Below are 20676 nucleotides of genomic sequence, written 5' to 3'. Positions count from 1 at the left end.
AAAACCCGTCAAGGATCTACGGACGGGAGCGGCCGCGCCGGCCCTGCCCGCCGGCCAGCGCCTCCGCCGGCCGGGTCCCGCCCGCCACCGCTCGCCTCAGGGCGGCGACCTTCGCCGTGTCCCTGCCCGCCCACGGCCCTGCCTGTCCCCCTGACCAGGGGGGGCCCGGGCCGGGGTCCCGGCTGAGGTGCTGGCACCCCCTGCTCCCCCCCCCTTTCCTCGTGCAGGGTCCCGGCTGAGGTGCCGGCACCCCCTTCTCCCCCCCCGCTTTCCTCGTGCAGGGTCCCGGCTGAGGTGCCGGCACCCCCTTCTCCCCCCCCGCTTTCCTCGTGCAGGGTCCCGGCTGAGGTGCCGGCACCCCCTTCTCCCCCCCCGCTTTCCTCGTGCAGGGTCCCGGCTGAGGTGCCGGCACCCCCTTCTCCCCCCCCGCTTTCCTCGTGCAGGGTCCCGGCTGAGGTGCCGGCACCCCCTTCTCCCCCCCCGCTTTCCTCGTGCAGGGTCCCGGCTGAGGTGCCGGCACCCCCTTCTCCCCCCCCGCTTTCCTCGTGCAGGGTCCCGGCTGAGGTGATTTCCCGCCCCCCCGGCCTGGCTGAGGTACCACAGGCCGCCATGGTGCCACTTTCCGCCCCAGTCCTGGGCAACCCGAACGGCTCTATTCTAGCCAAGGGTTCCTGGAATGCCAAGCGGGCTGTCTAAGGGCTCATCCCTTCGCCTCCTTCTCCTCCTCCCTTGGGCAAACCCATTAAGTACACCACAATGGTGCACCAGGCCAAGCGCTTTAGAACGCCAAGGGGACTGAGGAGCCTACGCTCCACTCAACATGTAAAACTGGCTGTCACGTAAAGGCTGGGGCTCATATTTATAAGTCACCTCGGCGGGTCTTTGAAAAAAAAATGCCACCATCGGCAAAAATCTGTGACTCCATTCGCCAGCCGCAAACTGGGGACACTCTTGTGCTGCTTCTCCCCTATATTCTGTCTCCTCTATTCAGTTATCGGCTCTGCACATGGATGGTATTTCTTACCCTGTCGTTGTAGGCTGCCCGCCAGGTTAGGGCTCCAGCTTTGCTTGGGACCTTTAAATAATAGTGTAATACAAATCATTAAAAATGCTATTTTTAAAGAAAATCTGGATAGCACAAAAGTATTACATAAAGTGAGAGTTAAACTGTTAAAATATGTGCCAGGGAATGTACTAGTTCATCCCATTTAATTCAGATTGTTTAAAGAAAACCCAGTCTACTTAAAGTCACTAAGTTGTCAGTACTTCTAAAATCTTTTGTTTTGGTCAACCTCAATGAGAAGAAGGACTAGGGAATGCCGGGGCTCAATAACTCTGAAGGCAGCATTAGTAATATTAGCTAGTGTGAATTTTGGGGAGCAGCTCTCTTGTTCCTGCAGAACCAAGAATTTTTGGTTACTCTTTTGCCAATTAAACCTGTAGAGGTTTTGGGGCCTGCTGTATGTTCTTCCATGGTTATAATGTTGGCTTTAGCTGAAGTCTGCTGTTAGCTGTAATCCTTTCATAAATGTTCACAAGAACTTCCACATTTCTGGATGTCTGGAATGGATGATATAAATATATCATGTTTGCAAAGCCATGCTCTTTTGCTGTGATCTCACTGGCTCACCCTTGCTCAAACAGGGGAAAATTTTTAGTTAGTACTTGCAGGAGAATTTTGAAAAGCATCCCTGTTCATACATCTGCAAGTGTTTGTTTTTAGACAGCTGTGATATCCTTGAATGACTTGTGAACGAGAAGGTGCCATCTGGTCCATCTACATCTCAAAAAAAGTCTCTCACTGACATCATATGCTGTTTGGGGAGGGGTGGTCTTACCATTATCAAGGTTGAAGCAGAACCTTGCTTCTTCCAAGTAAGGGGTGTCACTCTTAGACCGGAGTCTTCTGATGGGTCTCCGGTCTACGTCATCCTCAGAAGAAGTGGCTGTCACCAGAGTGGGCACGGTGAGAAGAGTGGCCCGACGAGCTGGTAAGAAAGAACAAATGAAAACAAGAATAGCAGGAGAAAGGAGAAATGGAAAGGGGGAGAAAGAGGAGAAAGAAAAGAAAAAGAGAAGAAAAGAGAAAGAAAATCACTCAGTGGAAAATGGGATCCGTAGCAGGTAGTAGAGGCTGTTTGCTGTAAGGTCCCTGCCTCACGTGCTGCAGAATTGAAGGGCTGCAGTGGATGATGACAAGAAGAGAAAAGATTGCTGCGTTGTGTGCCCCAAAGACACAGGTTATAGCTCTCTTCCTGCCACAGCTTGCTTGTTCAAAGTTCCTAGTTTTGCAACTTAAACTGCTGTTTTACAGTTTCTCAATAGCTGCAGTCTCTCTTTTTCTGAATGCTGTTTTTGAGGCTGTGATGCCAGAGTAATGGAAGCATTTAAGTGTTCGCTTACTTTGCAGAAATCGGTGGAAGCTGCGCTTGGGACACATAACGTGATGCCTACAGCAGCTATTCCGGAACTCAGTCTCTTGTTCTTTTGATTTGGGCACTCAAAATTAGCAGCTACTTTTAGCTCTTGATCACTTTATGTCTTAGTTTCTTTGTTGTGAAACGGAGAAAATCATCATTTTCTTTCTGGAGGGATGTCGTGAAGATACAAATTCGTTAATATTTGTAAAGTATTCATATACTTTAGTGAAGCACTGATGAAAAACCCATGAAGAAATTAAGATTTCTGTCTTCTGAACAGGGTTTAAATGGCTTGGGGACATGCCTTCAAGGAGAAGAAAGCAAAATATTTAATACTGGCTCATTAAGTGAGCACTGCCCACTCCATGCACTGATGAAGCAAACGGCTGGATAGTAAAAAATTACCATGTCATTGTGCAATTAGAAACTGTACTATAATACATATGTATAAGGAGACTGAATTAATGTGGCAGAGGCAACCTTCATTGTGGCATTGCCTAAGTATTTAGCACTTGACCTTACAGCCTAGATAATGTCCCTTTAACGTAGGTGGGTTTTATGTGTAATGTAATTATGAGTGGCTGTTGAATGCTTTGGATGCTGAGCCTATAAATTACAAATCACAAACAGAAGAGCCTCTATAAATATATCCACCTCAATTCTGTCTCTGAGTAGATAAAGATTATCACAAATGCTAGATGGGATCTGGCTGATCGCTGTAAGCATGAGCACCATGCACAACTACCTCCTCAGTGTCTTTCTTTCCCCTCCACCTCATATGTAGCCAGAAAGAGAATTTCAGAGCTTAAAAGCCCATCCTTACCCTTACTGAGGGACTATTAATGTTAACTTCCATGTGGGACCCTGTAAGAGCCTAAGCCGTGGATGTTTCTTGCCATTTGGGCATTATCTGGCATAACAGTCTTTATTTTAGGGCTTCTGCAAGTCACCACACTTCAAATAACTAATAATGAACTATATTTTCCTGCCGGGACCGGAGAGCATGACTGAGAATGACTAAGAGCGTATTCTGCAGCCTGCTAAGTGTGTGATTCTTTTAAAAGTTTATTAGAGTTCCAAGTAATACCTGTCAATCAGAAGCCTTCAGATGCCTAAAACCTGACTTAGGTGTTAGATATGATAGCATATAATTAGTATGAGTTAACAAAGCTGTCACGCTCTATTTTTCAATTTGCAGCATTATTGTAGTTTACTAAACAAGTATATCTGCACTGCTGCAGGTAGCGGTTATTTCTGGTCTAACTTACTTGTTTTCTGGTTTTAAATAGATTTCTTTCAAGTTTTTGCTCATTTCCAACCTAGCATTTGGATTTGAAGTAAGAGCTAAGGGCAAGAGTTGAAATTGATTTAATGGGGTCAACTATTTAGATTAAGCTAAAGTAAACACTGTGACTAGACTGTTATTCCCTTGTAATAGGGATGTAAACTAATGAAGATAAAAGAGAATGGAAAATTTCTGCTATGGAGAATTTTGTGCACTGCATCATCAAAATTACACTTAAGGAAGATTTATCTGCATATGAAGTCAGCATTGTAAAAATCATCTCATAAAACAACCGTGTAAAAGATTTGTCTTTTAAAACTGGCATGATCTAGCTGTAGTTAAAGTCGGTGAAAGGGCACCCATTCATTTCAGGGCTGGATGGATCACAGCACAGGAATCTATTTCAAAAAAAAAACCACCACCAAACTGCATATACATTTATGGTAAACAGAGAATAAGAGGGAGCTTTTCTATATAATTGTTTATAAATCATTTTTACCTTTTGGGTCAAAATATTGGGATCTGTCTTGTATTCATTTTGACTAGAGGTAGGTGGATGCTGGAAAATGTTTCCTGGAGCAATCATTATATATTACTTTGACAACCATGATTATCTCCCCTTTGTGCCTATTACCAAAAGGAGTTTTCAAGAGTGACTGAAAATTTTAAGTAAACATTGGAAAAATTTCAGAGGAACATAATAAACATTAAAAAGTTTTGTAATAAAAACCTAGGACGAATTCTTTTACAGTTACAGAGCTAGAAAGTATAGCTGATCACATTCTGATATCTATACTATGATGCTGAATATTTATGCATGCCATGCATATACCTGTATGCACTCTTTTCCTCACTAATCCGTAGCACTCCTTATTATGAGAATGACTTGCCATATATTTTTTTACTAAAGCCATCAACTTGAAAGCTGCCCAATGTGCCCATGGGGTCCATCACAGATAGCCTACCAGTATCTCTAGCTTCAGCTGTTCTCCACAAACCAGCTCAGTCTCTGGGACACATTTTTAGGAGATAGTTTTTCAGGAAAACTAGAAAGTGTCCTCTTGCTGGTCTTGGATTAAATGAATGACATTACGATACGCATTATGGGGCATACATCCACTGCAAACGGATTTGAGACCAGTGTCCAAAAACTCATTTTAAGGAGCCTCTCTAACAGCACATAGACAGCAAATCAGTCATTTTGGTTGAATTCTTTCATTCTGTTTGCATCGCTCCGTATAGGGTTACACCATGATTGGCACATTGCGGCAACATCTTGTCTGGCATTTCTTAGAAAGGGAAAAGGTTGCTTATGGAGGAATAATACTTTAAAAATAGAAATGCCTTAATGTATGTAATGACACCTTAAAACTGATTATATATAATCTCACGTCTGTTGTCTCAAAATATTGTATGTTACTGAAGTACGACACAAGTATGCATTTGGGAGAAGGGAATGTGAAATACATAAATGATTATATTGCATGTTTAGAGGCATTTTGAACATATAATTTCAATATATTTAGTTACATCTACAGGTGGTCCAATTTTTGAATGCTGTTTGAAATTACTGAAAACATGGGGGACAGTTTGCAAAGCATTTTTGATGGCTTCTATTTTTTCCATTAAAATACATTTCTACATATTTTAATTAAAATAGTAGTACTAATTTTTGTTTGCCAAGAATTAGCTTTATATTTTGAAAAGCTGTAATATTGATTTTCTAAAGACACATTTTTTAGAAAAATTTCGGACATTTTAAATTGGAAAACTTTCAGAGGTGAAAAGCCATCATCCAAAAAATCAGTCAGAGAAAATGTGAAATATTCATCTGGATTTTTCCATCCACTTTTACCAATCAACTTTTATTAAAATGTTTTAAAAATATCTTTAGGTGACACAAATAACCCTGGTCATTTGTGGCTCAACAGGTTCTTCATCTAGCAACCTTAATTTGCATAGAAGATTCTTACCTCAAAATGGCAAAAACTTTTAAGACCTGAAGATTTTAGTCTTAGCACAAGCAAAGTGCTAAAATGTTTCCACTGGAGCTGTCTAGATCTAGATGCATTGAAAAGGGTATGTTTCTGGTCCATAACCAACTTCAGAGGACATGGAAATCGCCGTAAAGGAATACTGGTTTACATCAAAAATCTTTAAGACTTTTTTGAGGAAAACCTAATTTCTCAGGGTAAATTTTGAACAATTTAGTAGAATATCTATGAAAACATTTTCATTGCAGTGCTGCTATTGCTGCTTGAGTATGATTTTTTCTTCCCTTTTTTTTTTTTGTTAGAGAAGCGTATGAGCTTCTTATTCAGTTCTCCTTCATGCTTCTGTGGAAAGAGCTCACAGTGGCATAACATGTAGATAACGCACACAGAAATGTGGTTTTGGCTAAATGTAAGCTTTAAAAACATTAGTTCAGGTACATTTCGATGCACCTAGAACATGATATTCCATCTGGGCTAAAAAAAAATAACTATGAGATTGTGAATATTGTTTTTTAAAAGTCAGACCAGACAATGGGTCCAAATGGATGTTTACCAGGGAAAAAATATTTTGGTCTGATTTAATGCCACTTCACTTTTGTCTTGTTTTAAATGCAACTGATAAAGAATAACATTTGGAGGATTAGAGACGGGAAATGGTGTATGACTGGCAGGAGAAGAGAGTAGAAGATGTGTGCAAGTACTGGAGAGAACATAATTTGTCATTTATGAAGAATGATTTATAGTCTTGTGTCTCCTGGATAAAATCAGAAGCACATGGATATGGATTGTTGCGTGTCTCTAAAGCAAAGGCGTTGAGACCTTTGACACCGGTTTGATGGACATCGGTGATCTGAAAGAATTTACTTAGATATGTAGTACTCAAACACAGGCCTGAGTGTTGCAAACAATAGTAGATAATTGAAAGGACATCCACTTTTACGCACGTGCTCATTATGCTGGTTTGTGATAGTTGGGTAAACGTACACACAATATGCCTAACTGACATTTTTTGTATGTTTCAGGGGAAACATGCTTGTTCCTCTGCTGTTGAGTCCAAAGGCATGGGCTTCAGAAAACAGACTATTAAAACTAACTAAATAAATAGAGAAATTATTATGAAATAGGGGCAAGTGGATGCTTGGATATTTAAAATTAATTTGTAATAGAAAAAAAATTAGATTTCGTTTTCAGAATAAAATGTTTTCAAATGTGATCCATGCATAGGTTTTCTAATTTTTTCTTTATATAGAGGTATAGAGAACTGGATCTCAAGCATCCTAGTTCATTGAGATATGCTGCTGGAAATTGGAAGATCCTTACCTCTTCTGAATTTAATTTGGCAGACCGGAGATTGAAATAAACAAAAAGTAGTTAAAGTACAGTTAAGTACTGCAACTCATTGTGAGCTATTTCTATAGCATTGGTGAAGCTAGGCTACCTGACTGCAAGCCAGAGGCTCTGACTTTGGCAGTCCATTGCCCGTTCCTAAATAATGGGGACATGCCAGAATAGGAGGTGGCAAAGGGGAAAAAAAGTTTAAAAAGGATGAGGGAAAGGTTGATGTTGATCAGTTACTTCCTTGGATTTAAATGGAGGGAAATTACATCCAGAATGCAGATTTGCTGTTACTAATTCTTCTGTTATTAATGTTATTAGTCTAAGAACTAGTGACATCACGTGAATGAAATAAAAGAAAAAGACCTGCAAAATAACATCACTTAGAAAAGATGTTGATCTGTAGATCTGTTGATCTGATTAATCACAAAATTTTGGTGGATGGACTATCCTAACGTTACTTACACAAGGAACACCTGCAGTGGAATCATTCTGGATTAGGATCTGGGAGTAGAGCTGCGATGTGCTTTTGTAAAGTACTGGACACTGCAAATTGTCATATGCAAAAGCAGAAGAGAAGTAGCACTAACTAGTCAGCAGTGGTTAAAGTCAAATATCTAGAATGAGTCAGCACCGTATGAATTAAAGTAAATAGAAAAAGTGAAGCACAGTAAAATAAATAAACTGTGGAGACAAAGTGTGAAAGGAAAACGTGGAATTAAAACTATGCCTGGGAGTATGTTATTTAACCTGGAAAATTGACCAAGAGGAAGGATTTCCTGGAATCTCCTGAGCAATCATCCCCTACGTGTCTATACAATCTTGTGCACCTGTTATCCCTTGGTCCCATGTACTATATTTTTATTTCCATATGTTTTCTACTTTACATTTTTTCATTCGCTGCTTACATTCATCAAGTAGATTGCAGGAATGTTGCAACCATTAAAAGCACGCCTAATATAAGTGGATCTATACATTATTTATAGATACAGAAGTTAGTTTCAGATAAGCCTTCAGGAGAGTTTTGTTCAGTGACTTAAATATGCACAGTGTATCCTGCCGAATGGACTGGCAAGCAGCTTCAAGGTATGTAGGAGCATCATGGAAATACTCAATTAATGCAGTTAATTTTAAGCTTCATGCCCCCTGCTGGTGCAAAAGGAGATAAGGTTGGAAAAGTGGATGCAGAGGTCACCAGGAAGTTAGAATTTAGTTACAATTATTTTATCCTTGAGTCAAAAGTCACCTAAGAGCAGAACCCGGACTCCCAGCAGGGACTGGAAGGTCCGATGGTAGTGCAAAGGTGGGCTCATGCATCCCAGAATGGCATCCTGATGGCACAATGTCCAGCCTGTCCCATCAGGTTGTGGGGTTGCCAGAGGCACCAAGAGAGGGAGTGAGTCCTAGGACCCCTTCCATGGGACTCATGGCTGAAGAAAAATGCTACGCGCAGTCTGTGATAGGCAACTCTCCTTTTCTGACAGTACATAAAATCTTCATTTATAATGTACTGGGCAGAAGTCATTCTTCTCAGAGTTCGTCCCAGGGGCTCCACAAGGGAAGGGAGGGCTTCCTCATTTCTTAATCCTGAGCAAGCCTGGGTGAGAGCTAGATATCAATGTCCAGAGCCCTGTGTGCACTTTCTGCATACAGTTTAGTTGGCTATGCTCAAGGCAGGCTCTCTTGACACGGCACAGCTGTTGGAGACAGTGGCTTGAGAAGCCCTGACCAGCTTTGGAGCTGTTTGAGAAAGGGCTAAGAAGCCTCAACAGCTGCTCCCTCCCTTCTTTTGAGAGCTGTGTTTACACTGAGGCCGTTGCCCACTTGCTGTGCTATGTTCCTCACCGATCCACAACCTTACTGCTGATTTGGTGTCCTGCTTGGCCTCACACCTGCCTCATCACCATGGTCCTGTCTGACAATCTGGACTCTTGGATGAACATGGTGACCATCACGAGACCTGCCCTGTTTGTGTGCTGCAGTGCTTTACCTCTTGTAGGCGAGGACACTGCCTCTGCCCATCTTGCTGCCTCTTGGCTCACTTTCTTTTATGGAGCAGCCTGCTTCTGCTGCTCCTCAGCACCAGCCTGCTCAGCTCTGTCAAATACAAAGTCTTTCTTTGCATGTTCCAAAGCATAACTTCTTTCAAGCAGAACTTGAAGATCAAAGCTGATGTGTCTCCAAAGTAGGCTACAGCCAAGATGGGATCTGCACATTTACAGTTTTGGATTACGACTTAACTTTTTTGGGGGAAGTTACTCCCTTTCCTGAATTAGGTCCTGTGTTGCCTGTCAACACATAATTCCTCTGTGCAAACAAATGCCAATAGCAGAGGCATCTTTCACCCAAGTTAGCGGTCTAGGCTTTCATAATCAGTAGAGAATAAGGCATGATTTATAGTATCCCAAGAAAGATGTCTGAGATGAGGTGAATCCTGCTCTTAAAATGACTTTCTCTCCACTGATCCATGCCAGGCTAGTGAGAGGTCTTAGGTTGCAACATCTTCCCTGGGGACACATAAGGAATAAGTGAGCTGAATCCTATTCCAGGCCCCATCATACACTTTCAGCCCTCATGGCTCAAAGCTGTGGTAGATTTGTATTTAGAATACATTTACATCCAAAAGTGACTACTATCTTCCACACACTTCAAGGGAAAAGACTTTTGAGTCCAGCTCCATGCTTAGATTTCAAATTTGGACTTTCCTACGGCAAGGGGCTAGATGCAAGGGATCACAGTCCTTTCTTTCCTTCTTCTGATTTGCAGATGCGTCACCAGGCATTACGCACTTGGCAAGGACACCCCTCGTCTCCTAGATCCCAATATACAGCCACAGAAGAGACAGTCAGGGAAGGCTGTGGAGCTTAGGATATTTCTGGCTGGTATCTGTAGACTACAGCCAGCTGGCTTCATTTTACCAAGTTTTCTAAATCTAGATAATCCTACTGCCAGATCCAGCTTTTGTGACTTTTCCATCCTTTCTGCTTCACTTTCCTTGGAGGAAACAGGGAACAGCTGTTTGAACAGGAGATGTAGCCCAAATGGCCAAACATCCTCTGTTCTGTGCTCAGCCCACGGGAGCGAGGTGATGGCTGCTTCTGCAGAAGGAGAGGATGGGAGAGGAGGCAGCTGATAAGGTAACACCTCTCTCCTCCCACCCTACAGCATCGAAGGCTGTTCTGCACTTTCTGCAGGAGTAGGGATGAGGTGGGGGTGTTAGTGAAGGCAGCAAGGGATAGAGAACTGGTTAGTTGCTGGGGGCCAAAACCCTGTTTTAGTCTGTTGGCCAAGGCCAGAGCATCCTGCCTTTTACTATAGAAGACTTTGGGTCAGCTGGGATTTGGTATCATCTGTTAGCAATGCCATCATAGCTCTTTGAGTTCCTTCCCAACACTTTGCAGTCCTATTCCTTCCCTTCTTTTCCACCCACAAGCAGTGACTACAGATGAGAATGAGTGCTTTACAGCTGCCATTTGTAACACTCATATCATTAATGTGAAAACATCACAAAGGAGGTTTTTTTCTTAATCTGAAAGGATTGAAAGGCAGGAATCTTCAAATCTCACAGAAAGAGTAAGTGGGTCATAAACTCCCATTCCAGAGTGTGTAAACAGAGCGTTTTGTAATGCAATAATGAATAATATAACTGAAGTAATAATAATACATCTAATGTGTTCTGATGTTGTTTCTAATTAAATGGTAGAATAGGATAGTCTTCTATCAATCAGTTCTCTTATAGTGCAGTTTCAATGCATATACACATGCTGTTTGATAGTATGATTTGTTAATAGCGTCGTATTGTTATATTAACATCAACTAGTTAGATCTAGGTAGATCTGGGGATAATGCTTTCTTGCAGACCTTTTATTCAGTTCCAAACTAGCTATTTGAGCTACACTATTTATGCAGATCAGTGCCTCACATTCAGTGTATTTTTTTTCGTTTTTTTTTTTTTTGAGAAAGTTCTAGCTATCATAGTTTAAATGTTTCTCAGAAAGCAAATAAGGAAAGAAATATGTTGGGTTTGCGCATGTGTGGAGAAATCATGCCATTATCTCATATAGAAATGCCTGTTCTGTGGAAGACAACCTTAAAATTTGGCACAAAGTACAAGGATGACAAGAGTTGTCAGAGCTGTATAGGCAGCATCAACACACGCTCGATAGGGTTGAGTTCCGTGTTGACTACAGGGGATAAGATAGCTCAGAGGAAGGGGGTGCTACCGTCAAGAAGTTTGGGGCTAAGGACGATGATAAAGGCATTTACTATAGGAAACCTCGATGATGAAACTCTTGCAGAGGTTTATTGTTTTGCCTGCTGAAGCCCTCTCTGTCACCTCAGAGATGCTCAGTGCTACCTCACAGTGAAAGCTTCCTGAAGCTTCTCTCTGCACAGGCCACATTTCGTCCCTCACAACTCTAGCTGGTGGGGTTGTCCATCCATCCTTCCCCTCAAGCACCTCTCCTGTTGCCAGGGGGCTGCTGTGTTGCAGCATTTGAGAATGTAGAGCAGAAGCATTCTCACTTCTGTGCTCAGAGTGATTTCCCTGCTGGTGCCCAGCCTGTTGGAATGCAGCTGACCTCAAACACAGTGAGATGAAGAGAGGGGAAAATACCAGAGTTTGGGGAAGGGATCTCACAGGACTGTGAGGTAAGAGGTGTGAAGGAAAGGAGCTGGGGAAAATGCAGTAAAAGGAGGAAAGAGAAAGGTGAAAAGTTGAAGGGGATAGAGCATAAGCGCAGCATGGCTCTTTATCAATTGCGGAGGCAACTGGGGTTTGGGAGCCTCTATACTATGCTGTGGTGCACAGTGGAAGCATGTCATTGGCGTCTTTCATAAAATGTTCACAAGCAGGGGGACAAAAATCCCCCAGTCTCAGTGCTGGTTCCTACTTGTTTTGGCCAAGGGATAGAAGTCCACATGACAGATCCAAAGGTTAGCACCCTGCTGATGACTTTTGTATTGAGGAATACAGTTCTGCGTGACGGATTTTTTTTCCTCATTTTGCAGTTAAGGCAGCAAAATAACTGCATTAACACAAAGAATCAACCAGGTGCTAAGGTTAAAATTTCAGTCATGCATCTAACTGACCCGTACAAGCATTTCTCTGTGTGCTAACAACGTAATTTCTCCAAGTATGGGTAAAATAATCATTTTTTCCCTTGCTGCCTTGGAAATACTTACAGTGAAGGTTGCCTGTGCAACCCTTATTAGTCACCTTGTGCACATTACTGTAATAGACTTTCATTGCATGAATACGTATTCCTTCTTCCGTAGTCCCCTCTGTACCTTGCAGCGCACAGGGATGGTGGTGATAAATTGCTATAACTTGTAAAGCAGCAAGTTCCTGCATTTCAGTTTCTATGGGATGGAAAGGGGGTTGTTCTCATAGGGATATCGAAGAACTTATTTTAATCTCACTTCTGTAGCAACGCTCAGGTGTCCATTGCATTTTAGAGATGGAGAAAAGACCAGCAAAATCAGTCAATTTTTGAGGTGCTTAGCATTTGCTTCTGTTGTTCAATGCAGAAGGCTGTGTTGGACATATAAGATTTTCTGTGGTTTGTACAGATGAAAACGTATCACAACAACTGGGGCAGCAGCTGGGCAATGCAGCATGTGTTGGGCAGCAGCATCTCAGCTCAACCAAAGGTTAAAGATGGTACTGACCCCCATGTATCCTGGGATGGTGACATCCCCCACATGGAATAGGTCTTGCTCTGGGAGAAAGGCCTCCAGAGGAAAGGCAGTTGGTTGATAAAGTTGTTGGTGGAAAAAAGCTGGATCGTGTTTTCAGAAAACAGGCATTATGCAAAAACAAAAAAAAGGCCAATAGAGCTACTTGGTTCTTACAGTTTTCTTCAATTTAATATGGTGTTTAAAGTTTAAGGAACAAAAAAAACCCCAACAACCTTCTCTCTGAAATCGCAAGTCTTCTCCAAAAATAGAGCTGGTGAGAAAAATGTGAACTGACTTTACCAAAAATATCATCTATGTCGTGAACAAGTCTCAACTACATTGAAGCAAAGAAGCTTGATTACTCTTTCAGTTTCTGGCACTGCTGCTGCTCGGTGGGGACCAGCATTTCACAGGGAAGGACGCAGACCACTGAGAGCCTGCTGTTTGCATACGGGGTGCTGGACAGCCTCAGGGCTTTCCCAAACCAGTTATTCCTGCAGCACTGAATAACACCACATTATGATCCTGGCAGCATCGATAAGCAAAGAGGAAGGGGAAGGACACCACAGGCTTACACAACAAGCAGTGGACCATTGCTACCCTCTCTGACTTGTCCATTTCGGTTCTGCAACACCAGGGTCTGGATCTTGGCAGTGCCTTTTGCTCCTGCTGGGCACCCAGCAGCTCTCATTGCTTTTGTTTATCCTCTGAGAGGGCAGATCAACCCTATCATTATTCTTCTTGTAATCCCTTTTACACCCCCCCTGCATTTTGAAGGCCTTTCCCTATGGCCTCTGTACACTTCAGTAGGTCAGTCACAAAGGTTGGCCCTTGCCTGGCCCTATACATCTTTATTGTACAACTGAAGTAGTCATTTTCTGGGATAGTACCAGAGTTTCTTACCTTGAGCTCCTTGACTGTAAAACAGTCTCTGAGCAGACTCGACATCCAGAAAGTAGTCCATTTTGAAGGAACTTTATGTTTGTGTACAATACTCCGGTAGGATGATCAGTCAGATTCCTGGGAAAGATTACAGAGATGTCAGACAAAAAAAAGCTGGTGAGTTTTTTTGTGGAAAGAATTGTGTAGGCAGGCACTGAAGTGCTTCATTTGGCGTATTAGGGTCAAAGAATTTTCAAATCAGTATTCATAGAACTTCATAAGTATCCTTTTCTATTTTAGGATATTTGGTTTAAATCCTTGTCTAAAGACATAAAACAAAAATCCTACTGCAGTACTAGCAATATTCCTAGTACCTTTACAGTACAATCACATTTATTTTAGCCACAATCTCCATTTCTTACAATACATACTTAGATTCACCTGCCTGTCATATTTGCTCTTACAAAGGTCAGAAAGGCTTGGGGCAGGGACCTCCGTTAGCCAGATCCACAGCCAGCACCTCCGAATGGGCACTGTTGTAATAGACTACATTAAAGATAGCATTCATGCTGCTTACAGCAAAACACTGCACTAGAAAGGAAGACACAATATTCTGGATATTTCATTCCACCTAAATGACCAGAGGGAAACCTTGCTTTCCCTCTCCCCTTGTACCGACCAGAAGTAGCAACAGAGAATCCCACCATCAGTTTTAAAAGGTGTGATAAAAGCAATAATTAAGAAGTGGTAGGCTATTCTTAGCACTGCTTCTTAGCTGAGGTTTATATTTTTGGCATTCTTCCGAACCTCGGATCTGTCTAGATCTTATATTGCAACTAAGATGTACATTGAATCCGGGCAGAGTTGCCAGGATTATGCACATTATCGTGACCCTTCTCCAGCCTTCTTGCTACCTTCTGCATTTTATTCTACTCTGAACAACTCACATTAAAAAACAGGATTTGCAGAAAACAGGCAAACCAGTTCTCTCCTCCACACCTCAGTTAGCTACAGCATATAATCATAAGCATACAAACAGCTCTGCACAACGTTTATTTTAAGACAGACAGACAAAAATACCTCTAGTCCTTTTCCATGCAAGCCTAACAGAAAGGTTTGGGGCAAGAAGCCTGACCCTCGCTTCAAGCAATTCCTTCAATTACGCTGGCAAAAATCAGGAAATCAGTGTTCCAAAGCTTTCCCTTTTTCCTTTGGTTCAGTTTTCACCGGTCAACATGCAGTCCTTTCTGAAATTCAGAAGCCTATCCCGATGAGAAAACTTTCAAAATTCCTCAGCAATTCACTTCACTGGAGCACTCCCAAACCAGAAACGATACTTACTGCAGAGTATCATGAGCTGCCGGGCAGTGGTGTAAGCTCCAGTAGTTTCAAGGAGGGTTTCTTTGATCTTACTAAATGTCCCCAGTGTAAGCAAACAATTTTGATTGTTTGATTGGAACTGTGATGAATAATGCATAACGTCAACTGGACTTCCTTTATCAGATAAAAATGGCCAGGAGATGTTGTTACTTAGCAACAGGAGGTGACACTACGATCATCTCCCCAACTCCCCCTCACCCTTCATACTGAAAAATTAAGCCCCTGGTTTTGATTTGATAAAAACTTTCCCAAGGGGAGGAGGGGGGGGGAAATCTACATCAAGTTTCCTTAAGAATTTGTTTTTCACTCTGATCTTCCTTGTTGCATCTCGTATTCTGAGATATTTTAAGTTTCGTAATGATTAACCGTAATATTGTGTTTTGTCTAATAATTTGCTTTCAGTAAGTAAAATACCTACTTTCTCCATCATTTACCACAAGGGTAATAAGATTGTTAAATGTTTTGCTATGAATATTATGCAAATAACATCTCAAAGAGATTAATTTCTTATCTGGTACTGCTTGTTGGACAAGGCTGACAGAAAAAGCAACACACAAAATGTTCCAGTAATGCTATGAAATATATAGATTATCCAGAAACCTTTCCTGTTACAGAATTCCTACTTTAAGTAATTAATTCATTCTTGAAGGAGCTCTAACATCTGATACAAGCATTCTCGAGGAATCATTGCATTTCTGTTTAAGATACAGCCTTTTACAAAATACACGACGCAGCTTTTTTCAGGAAATACACATTGATAAAAATCCAAAGCACTGTGAAAGATTTTAAAAATAAATAAAGAAAATCAGATGCAGGAGATAAGTACTTACCAGTGTTACTGACCTCTTTCCATCCTACTGTCATGGAATAAGACTAAGCAAATGCAACCCAGCCTGCGAGCCAGAATGAACAGCTTCTAATTTTCACTTCAACCTCGAAATCAAGAGTACTGAATAGAGAAAGGTGACGGATCTGCTGTTTTATATTATGATGAAATGAAAGCTCTTAGCACAGATCTGAGTAGAACTGCTTTTTTTTATACTACATTAGCCTGCTAATTTGAGGAAAGTGAAAGGCTTTGTTTTACTGTCTTTTATCTGTTCCCTTTGCTACCCCCACAATTTAATTTGCATTTAAAATTATTCTTATGTCTCCACTGCACTCCAAGGTATGGAGCATTTTCTAATCACGATGAATGTTCAGTGTGGTTTTTGTGCAATGCCACTTTTATTCTGAGCCAGAAACATGGTGAGTAATTATAATTGCCAGCTATTTTCTAGAATGAAATACAGAGTGGTTGTCTGATGCAGTTTCTGATTTTTCCTCCATTTAGCAGTACATTGCAACAAACTATTCAGTCAAAGCATCAGTAAAAACATAAATCAAATAGCACAGTGTCATGGCATGATAGCTTAAACATGCATATCCATAGACTGTGGAAGCAGAATATGTTTCTACTGAGATTTTTTCAATTATAATGTGCCTTTCCCGATTTTGAAAGTGGGCTTGTATGGCTAATAAACTGAAATATAGCAGAGTTATCTCTCGGTGCCTTCCAGTTCATCTAGTTTAGCATTATTGGAGCTGCACATGGTTTGGAATCCTGATGAAGCCAGGCACTAGAGACTAACAAGGGTCACGCTATTAAGCTGCATGGGCATCCCTCACAAGAGGGTCAGGACCCTGCTTTTTCCAGCACTGTAGTTCCCCAAAGTCTGATTTTAGAAGCAGATCAGAAATCGAAGAAGGTAGTGATAAAGTGATCCTTTGATAAATTTAGACTCAAAAGTTCTGACCAAGAGCGTCAGGAAGCAATCAGGCTTTGTTTTTCTGCATTTACAGATACTCTGCTCCAAAGATCAGGTATAAATGCCCTCTGAAATCCATTGCCACCAAACGTTACTGGTGCTCAAAACTGTGGGTTCTGAAAGGTTAGATTTTCATTTCAGTACCAGAAAACTCAATATCAAGTAGCATAGGATTTTTCTGGCTTTTAAAAAGAAACCCAAGCATATAAATAAAACCCCATAATACAGGGGTTTTTTGGTGCAGGTTAGAAAGTAAGAATCCCCGTGAGCAGATTATTCCATGGATTTTCACTCTTAAGATTTCTTACATGCTTCTTCAAAGCACCCAGAGAGTATCAAAGATAAGGGTGAGCTATATGAACTCCAGGTAGAATTTGGTACGGCTGTTCCTACACTGGCACCCCACTAAATATGGTTGGATTGAGTAGGCGTCTCACAGAGCCACTGTAGTGGTGGATCTGGCTTGTGCAAACTGTGTTCCTCTTTTCAGAGGTGTGACAAACATTTTCATTCCTAAACACAAATTAAAGCAAAAACAAACAGCAAGAACTCTGAAAGCTGCCTTCTTTGCATTTGGGGGAGTTTGCCTTTGCCATGATGACTACCGAACAACAGGTCCTTCCAAGCTGTCCTCAGAGTTACCGGATCACCAACTTATGGACCAGGGGCCAGTGGCCTGTTTAGCCCAGCAGACTTTCTTCAACAGAAAACCAGGAGAAAAAAAGAAGAAAGGCTGGCAACACGTACACACAGATGGAAAAATGAAAGACAGCAGAACACTGTCCTTCACTCTGTGCAAGGGTATTATCCTGCTTTCTTGCAAGCAGCATGGAGTACTATTTATTTATTTTTTTTTTTTCCTAGGGGCACTGGATCTCCCAGTCAGAAGGAGGCTGGAAAAAATACAACCTTGCATACTGGAGAATGTTTTATAACGCCCGTCCTTTAGCCTTTGGTGTGTCCTTTTGATCCTTTTTGCCATCACCCTTTCAAGCTGCATTGTCATCTTCCACCCTGACAAACAAGCGTAGTCATTGAAATCGCCAGCAGCCTCTCTACTGACCATTCTGAGATCAGCCATGTTGATACCTTCATCCATCTCAGGGATTTACAGTTCACTTTAAATTATAGTGCAGCAGTTCTGACAGCTGCTAAGAGCTCTCTCTGACTAGGGGGTACTTAGCAACAAGAAAGATAACAGTGCCTTTATATTTACATGCTTCTGTAGCATTCATCACCATGAGGGAAATCCTTCCCTGCCTGGTTACAAAGTCTTTAGGATGATAGTGTGGGCTCAGGTTTGACCCACAGTCCAGAGAGAGCTCTACCCTCAGAAAGGGAAATCCATTACCTCCAGTTCAGTTGAAAAGCTTATGTGTCTAGAAAAACATCCAGGGTAAACGGATCTGTTTTCAGTTATGTATGATCCCCAGATCAGGCTTCACATATCCTTGGGGCTCACTCTGAAAGTTTTGCACAGCTCTTGTGCTCACGCAGTGTGTGTTGGGACGTGTACTCTGACTGGCTTCCCACAGAAGAGCAGAGCACCTCAGGGAGCAGGACAGGGAAGGACAGCAATAGCCAGAACCAGAAACGGTACTCTACAGCTCTCTGAATGCTTCCCTGTGCTCTATTGAGCCCTGAAGCCAAACTTGCAAAACCTCTGCTGTTGACTGGACACCTTATCAGCACAGATCCCTGTTCAGGATAACGAGTGCAAGGGGTTTGTAGATAGCCACTGAACTCTTTGTGAGCTAGACCATAAAACCAACCAACCGAACTCTGCTAAAGAAATACTTGGAAAAAAACTGTCACGCTTTGGAAAAAATGTGAAGCCAGCATCCCTCATCATGAGCTTAAGTAACCTACTGCATCACATTTGACTTTTTCCCAAACTAAAAAAAGAAAATAAAAAAAAACCTCCAAGAGGAAAGTAATTGAACACTTGGCATTTAAAAGGAGTGAGTAGCCTTCTGGTTCTCTAACAGTCAGATACATGTAGGCATGGGGCTGGGTTTTTTTCCTACCCTGAACTCTCTATTGAGAACATAACTGTTACTGTAATGACTCAGAGCCTTGGAAAAAAAAAGTCTGCTGCTGACAAACACTAATATTAACCTGAAAGAAAGTGGGAGAGAGAATGTAATGTGTGACTGAAGAAGTGTAGGCAAGGTGATTATTACAGAGAGTTGTTTCCTGAGGGATACATTCAGAATAAAGAAAGAATATAAAAGTTTAAGCCCCTAGGCTATGAAAAATGGGTTTTTTTGAAATTATAATTATCAGTTTGTGCTTAGATATATTAAAAAGAGAGGATTGCTAGCAAAATTAAGACACAAATATGTTCTCTATTTCTTATTTGTAATGCAAGACAAATATTATGAAGCACACAACATACAATAAAACATAAAAATATTCAAATGAGAGTTACAGGTGCTTTAGTTATAGAGACTAACATTGATGCTTTCAAAGGTTTCTACAAATTTTGTACAACTCCGTCTTGGGGTCCTCAGGCTGAAACCATTTAGGGATTTTAAGAGAGTTGTCCAGAAGTTGTCTACTACTCCCAGTGTAGAGGTATTAATTTTTAATGCTTTTGCCATAAAAATTATCAATATCCAGAAACACTGAAGAGAGCATAAAGGTCTCTTGAAATCAGTGAAAAGTTTGGTTCAGGCTTTCATTGCACCGGGGTCACATTCTTGTTATTTAGCTCTGGAGCAAGAACTGCATAGATTCCAACGCAGAAGAGATGAGCTTGAAAAGAGGCAGCTCCAGCATCCTGTGTCGTGAACAAGAAGTTCAAGAACTTGCTAGTTGAGAAAAATCTTAGAAGTGCTGTCATGGAGAACAAAGGTTAGCTATCCTGCATAGAAAAAGTCTATTCTAAGATGATATATGGCAGTTTGATACGCCTTCATTTGAGGGAGGAGAAGTTGAAGTCATAATTATATGATAAACATATTAGAGAAGAGAGATTTGGGAAGAGCACGTATGTTAAAGCCTAATCCTTCCATCCTTATACAGGCAGAAGTTCTTCTGCATTAATAGACCTTTGTCATCCTCCTCAATTACATGACCAGATTATTTTTTTTTTTCTATAACAAACTATGCAGGAATGGAAGAAGAGAAACTTTCCCGAATTCATTACAACGGGTGACTTGGTGGAAGTAGAGAACCACAGAGCTACCTGTGGCTGGGGAAATGGATGAAACTAGTAAAAGAGATCTTTTGGGTAAGCCTTCCTCCATTGCCCCACCAGCATGCAGCAGTCGTGGAGGTATCCCTTTCGGCTTCTTACTCACTTTGCCTACTCAAAAGAGTTCTGGCAAAGGAACTTTAAAAGAATTCAAAGGGGCAGCTGGAAGCAACGGCAGACAACAAAATCATCCATCCTCAGTGCCTTCCTGGGACTGAGCAGCCACTAGAGTTTGAGCTATCCCCCACCCAAAGGACAGTGTGACTGGCTGAAGATGTAATAGACAATGCCTTAACTTGCACTAACACAGGTACCAATGATCTCAGTCTTAATCTTCACTGAAAGAAAGAGAAAACCATCACAGGAAATCTGGAAACAAATGTTATGCTTACAGTCTCCTGATGGCCTTCAAGAAGTTGTGCTGATAGTGGATCGTTCCTAAATCTGGTTTCAGTTGGTCGCTGTTTTAAATGAGATAAACAATTTTGAAGTAACTGAGCAGCTGTACGTAAATACAGTGTGGTAATGTGATTACATTTGATAAAAATCTAGGAATTGCAATCTGGTTAGAGCAAAATCAACTGACTTCTTGCCAACTGGCTTTATGTAAGGCAGAGACATAACTGTGGAGTATTAATGAAGTTACAAGGTGCAGTCCTCAAATAAGATGAGACTTAATATTCATAGGGCACTG

General features: G+C 41.6%; 2 protein-coding genes across 2 annotated transcripts; both read right to left on the bottom strand.

Annotated features, from left to right (window-relative positions):
* Window positions 1–8: 8 nt before the first annotated feature.
* LOC106887326 (glycine-rich cell wall structural protein 1.0-like) lies at window positions 9–611 on the bottom strand. The gene has a single exon (XM_014940781.1). The coding sequence runs from the start codon at window positions 609–611 to the stop codon at window positions 9–11; it is 603 nt and encodes a 200-aa protein (XP_014796267.1).
* Window positions 612–983: 372 nt separating this feature from the next.
* On the bottom strand, window positions 984–16060 carry LOC106887324 (phosphatase and actin regulator 1-like). Its single transcript, XM_014940780.1, has 4 exons — window positions 15819–16060; window positions 13617–13733; window positions 1839–1988; window positions 984–1075 (listed from the first exon to the last, which is right to left on the bottom strand). Exons 2-4 carry the CDS (start codon window positions 13675–13677, stop codon window positions 984–986), a joined length of 303 nt encoding a protein of 100 aa, XP_014796266.1. The 5' UTR covers window positions 13678–13733; window positions 15819–16060.
* Window positions 16061–20676: the final 4616 nt, after the last annotated feature.

Source organism: Calidris pugnax, unplaced genomic scaffold (assembly GCF_001431845.1).
Source record: "Calidris pugnax isolate Ruff unplaced genomic scaffold, ASM143184v1 scaffold8, whole genome shotgun sequence".
Taxonomy (NCBI): Eukaryota; Metazoa; Chordata; class Aves; order Charadriiformes; family Scolopacidae; genus Calidris; species Calidris pugnax.
The sequence above is the reverse complement of the archived record's forward strand: the minus strand, read 5'-3'. Positions and strand labels throughout refer to the sequence as shown.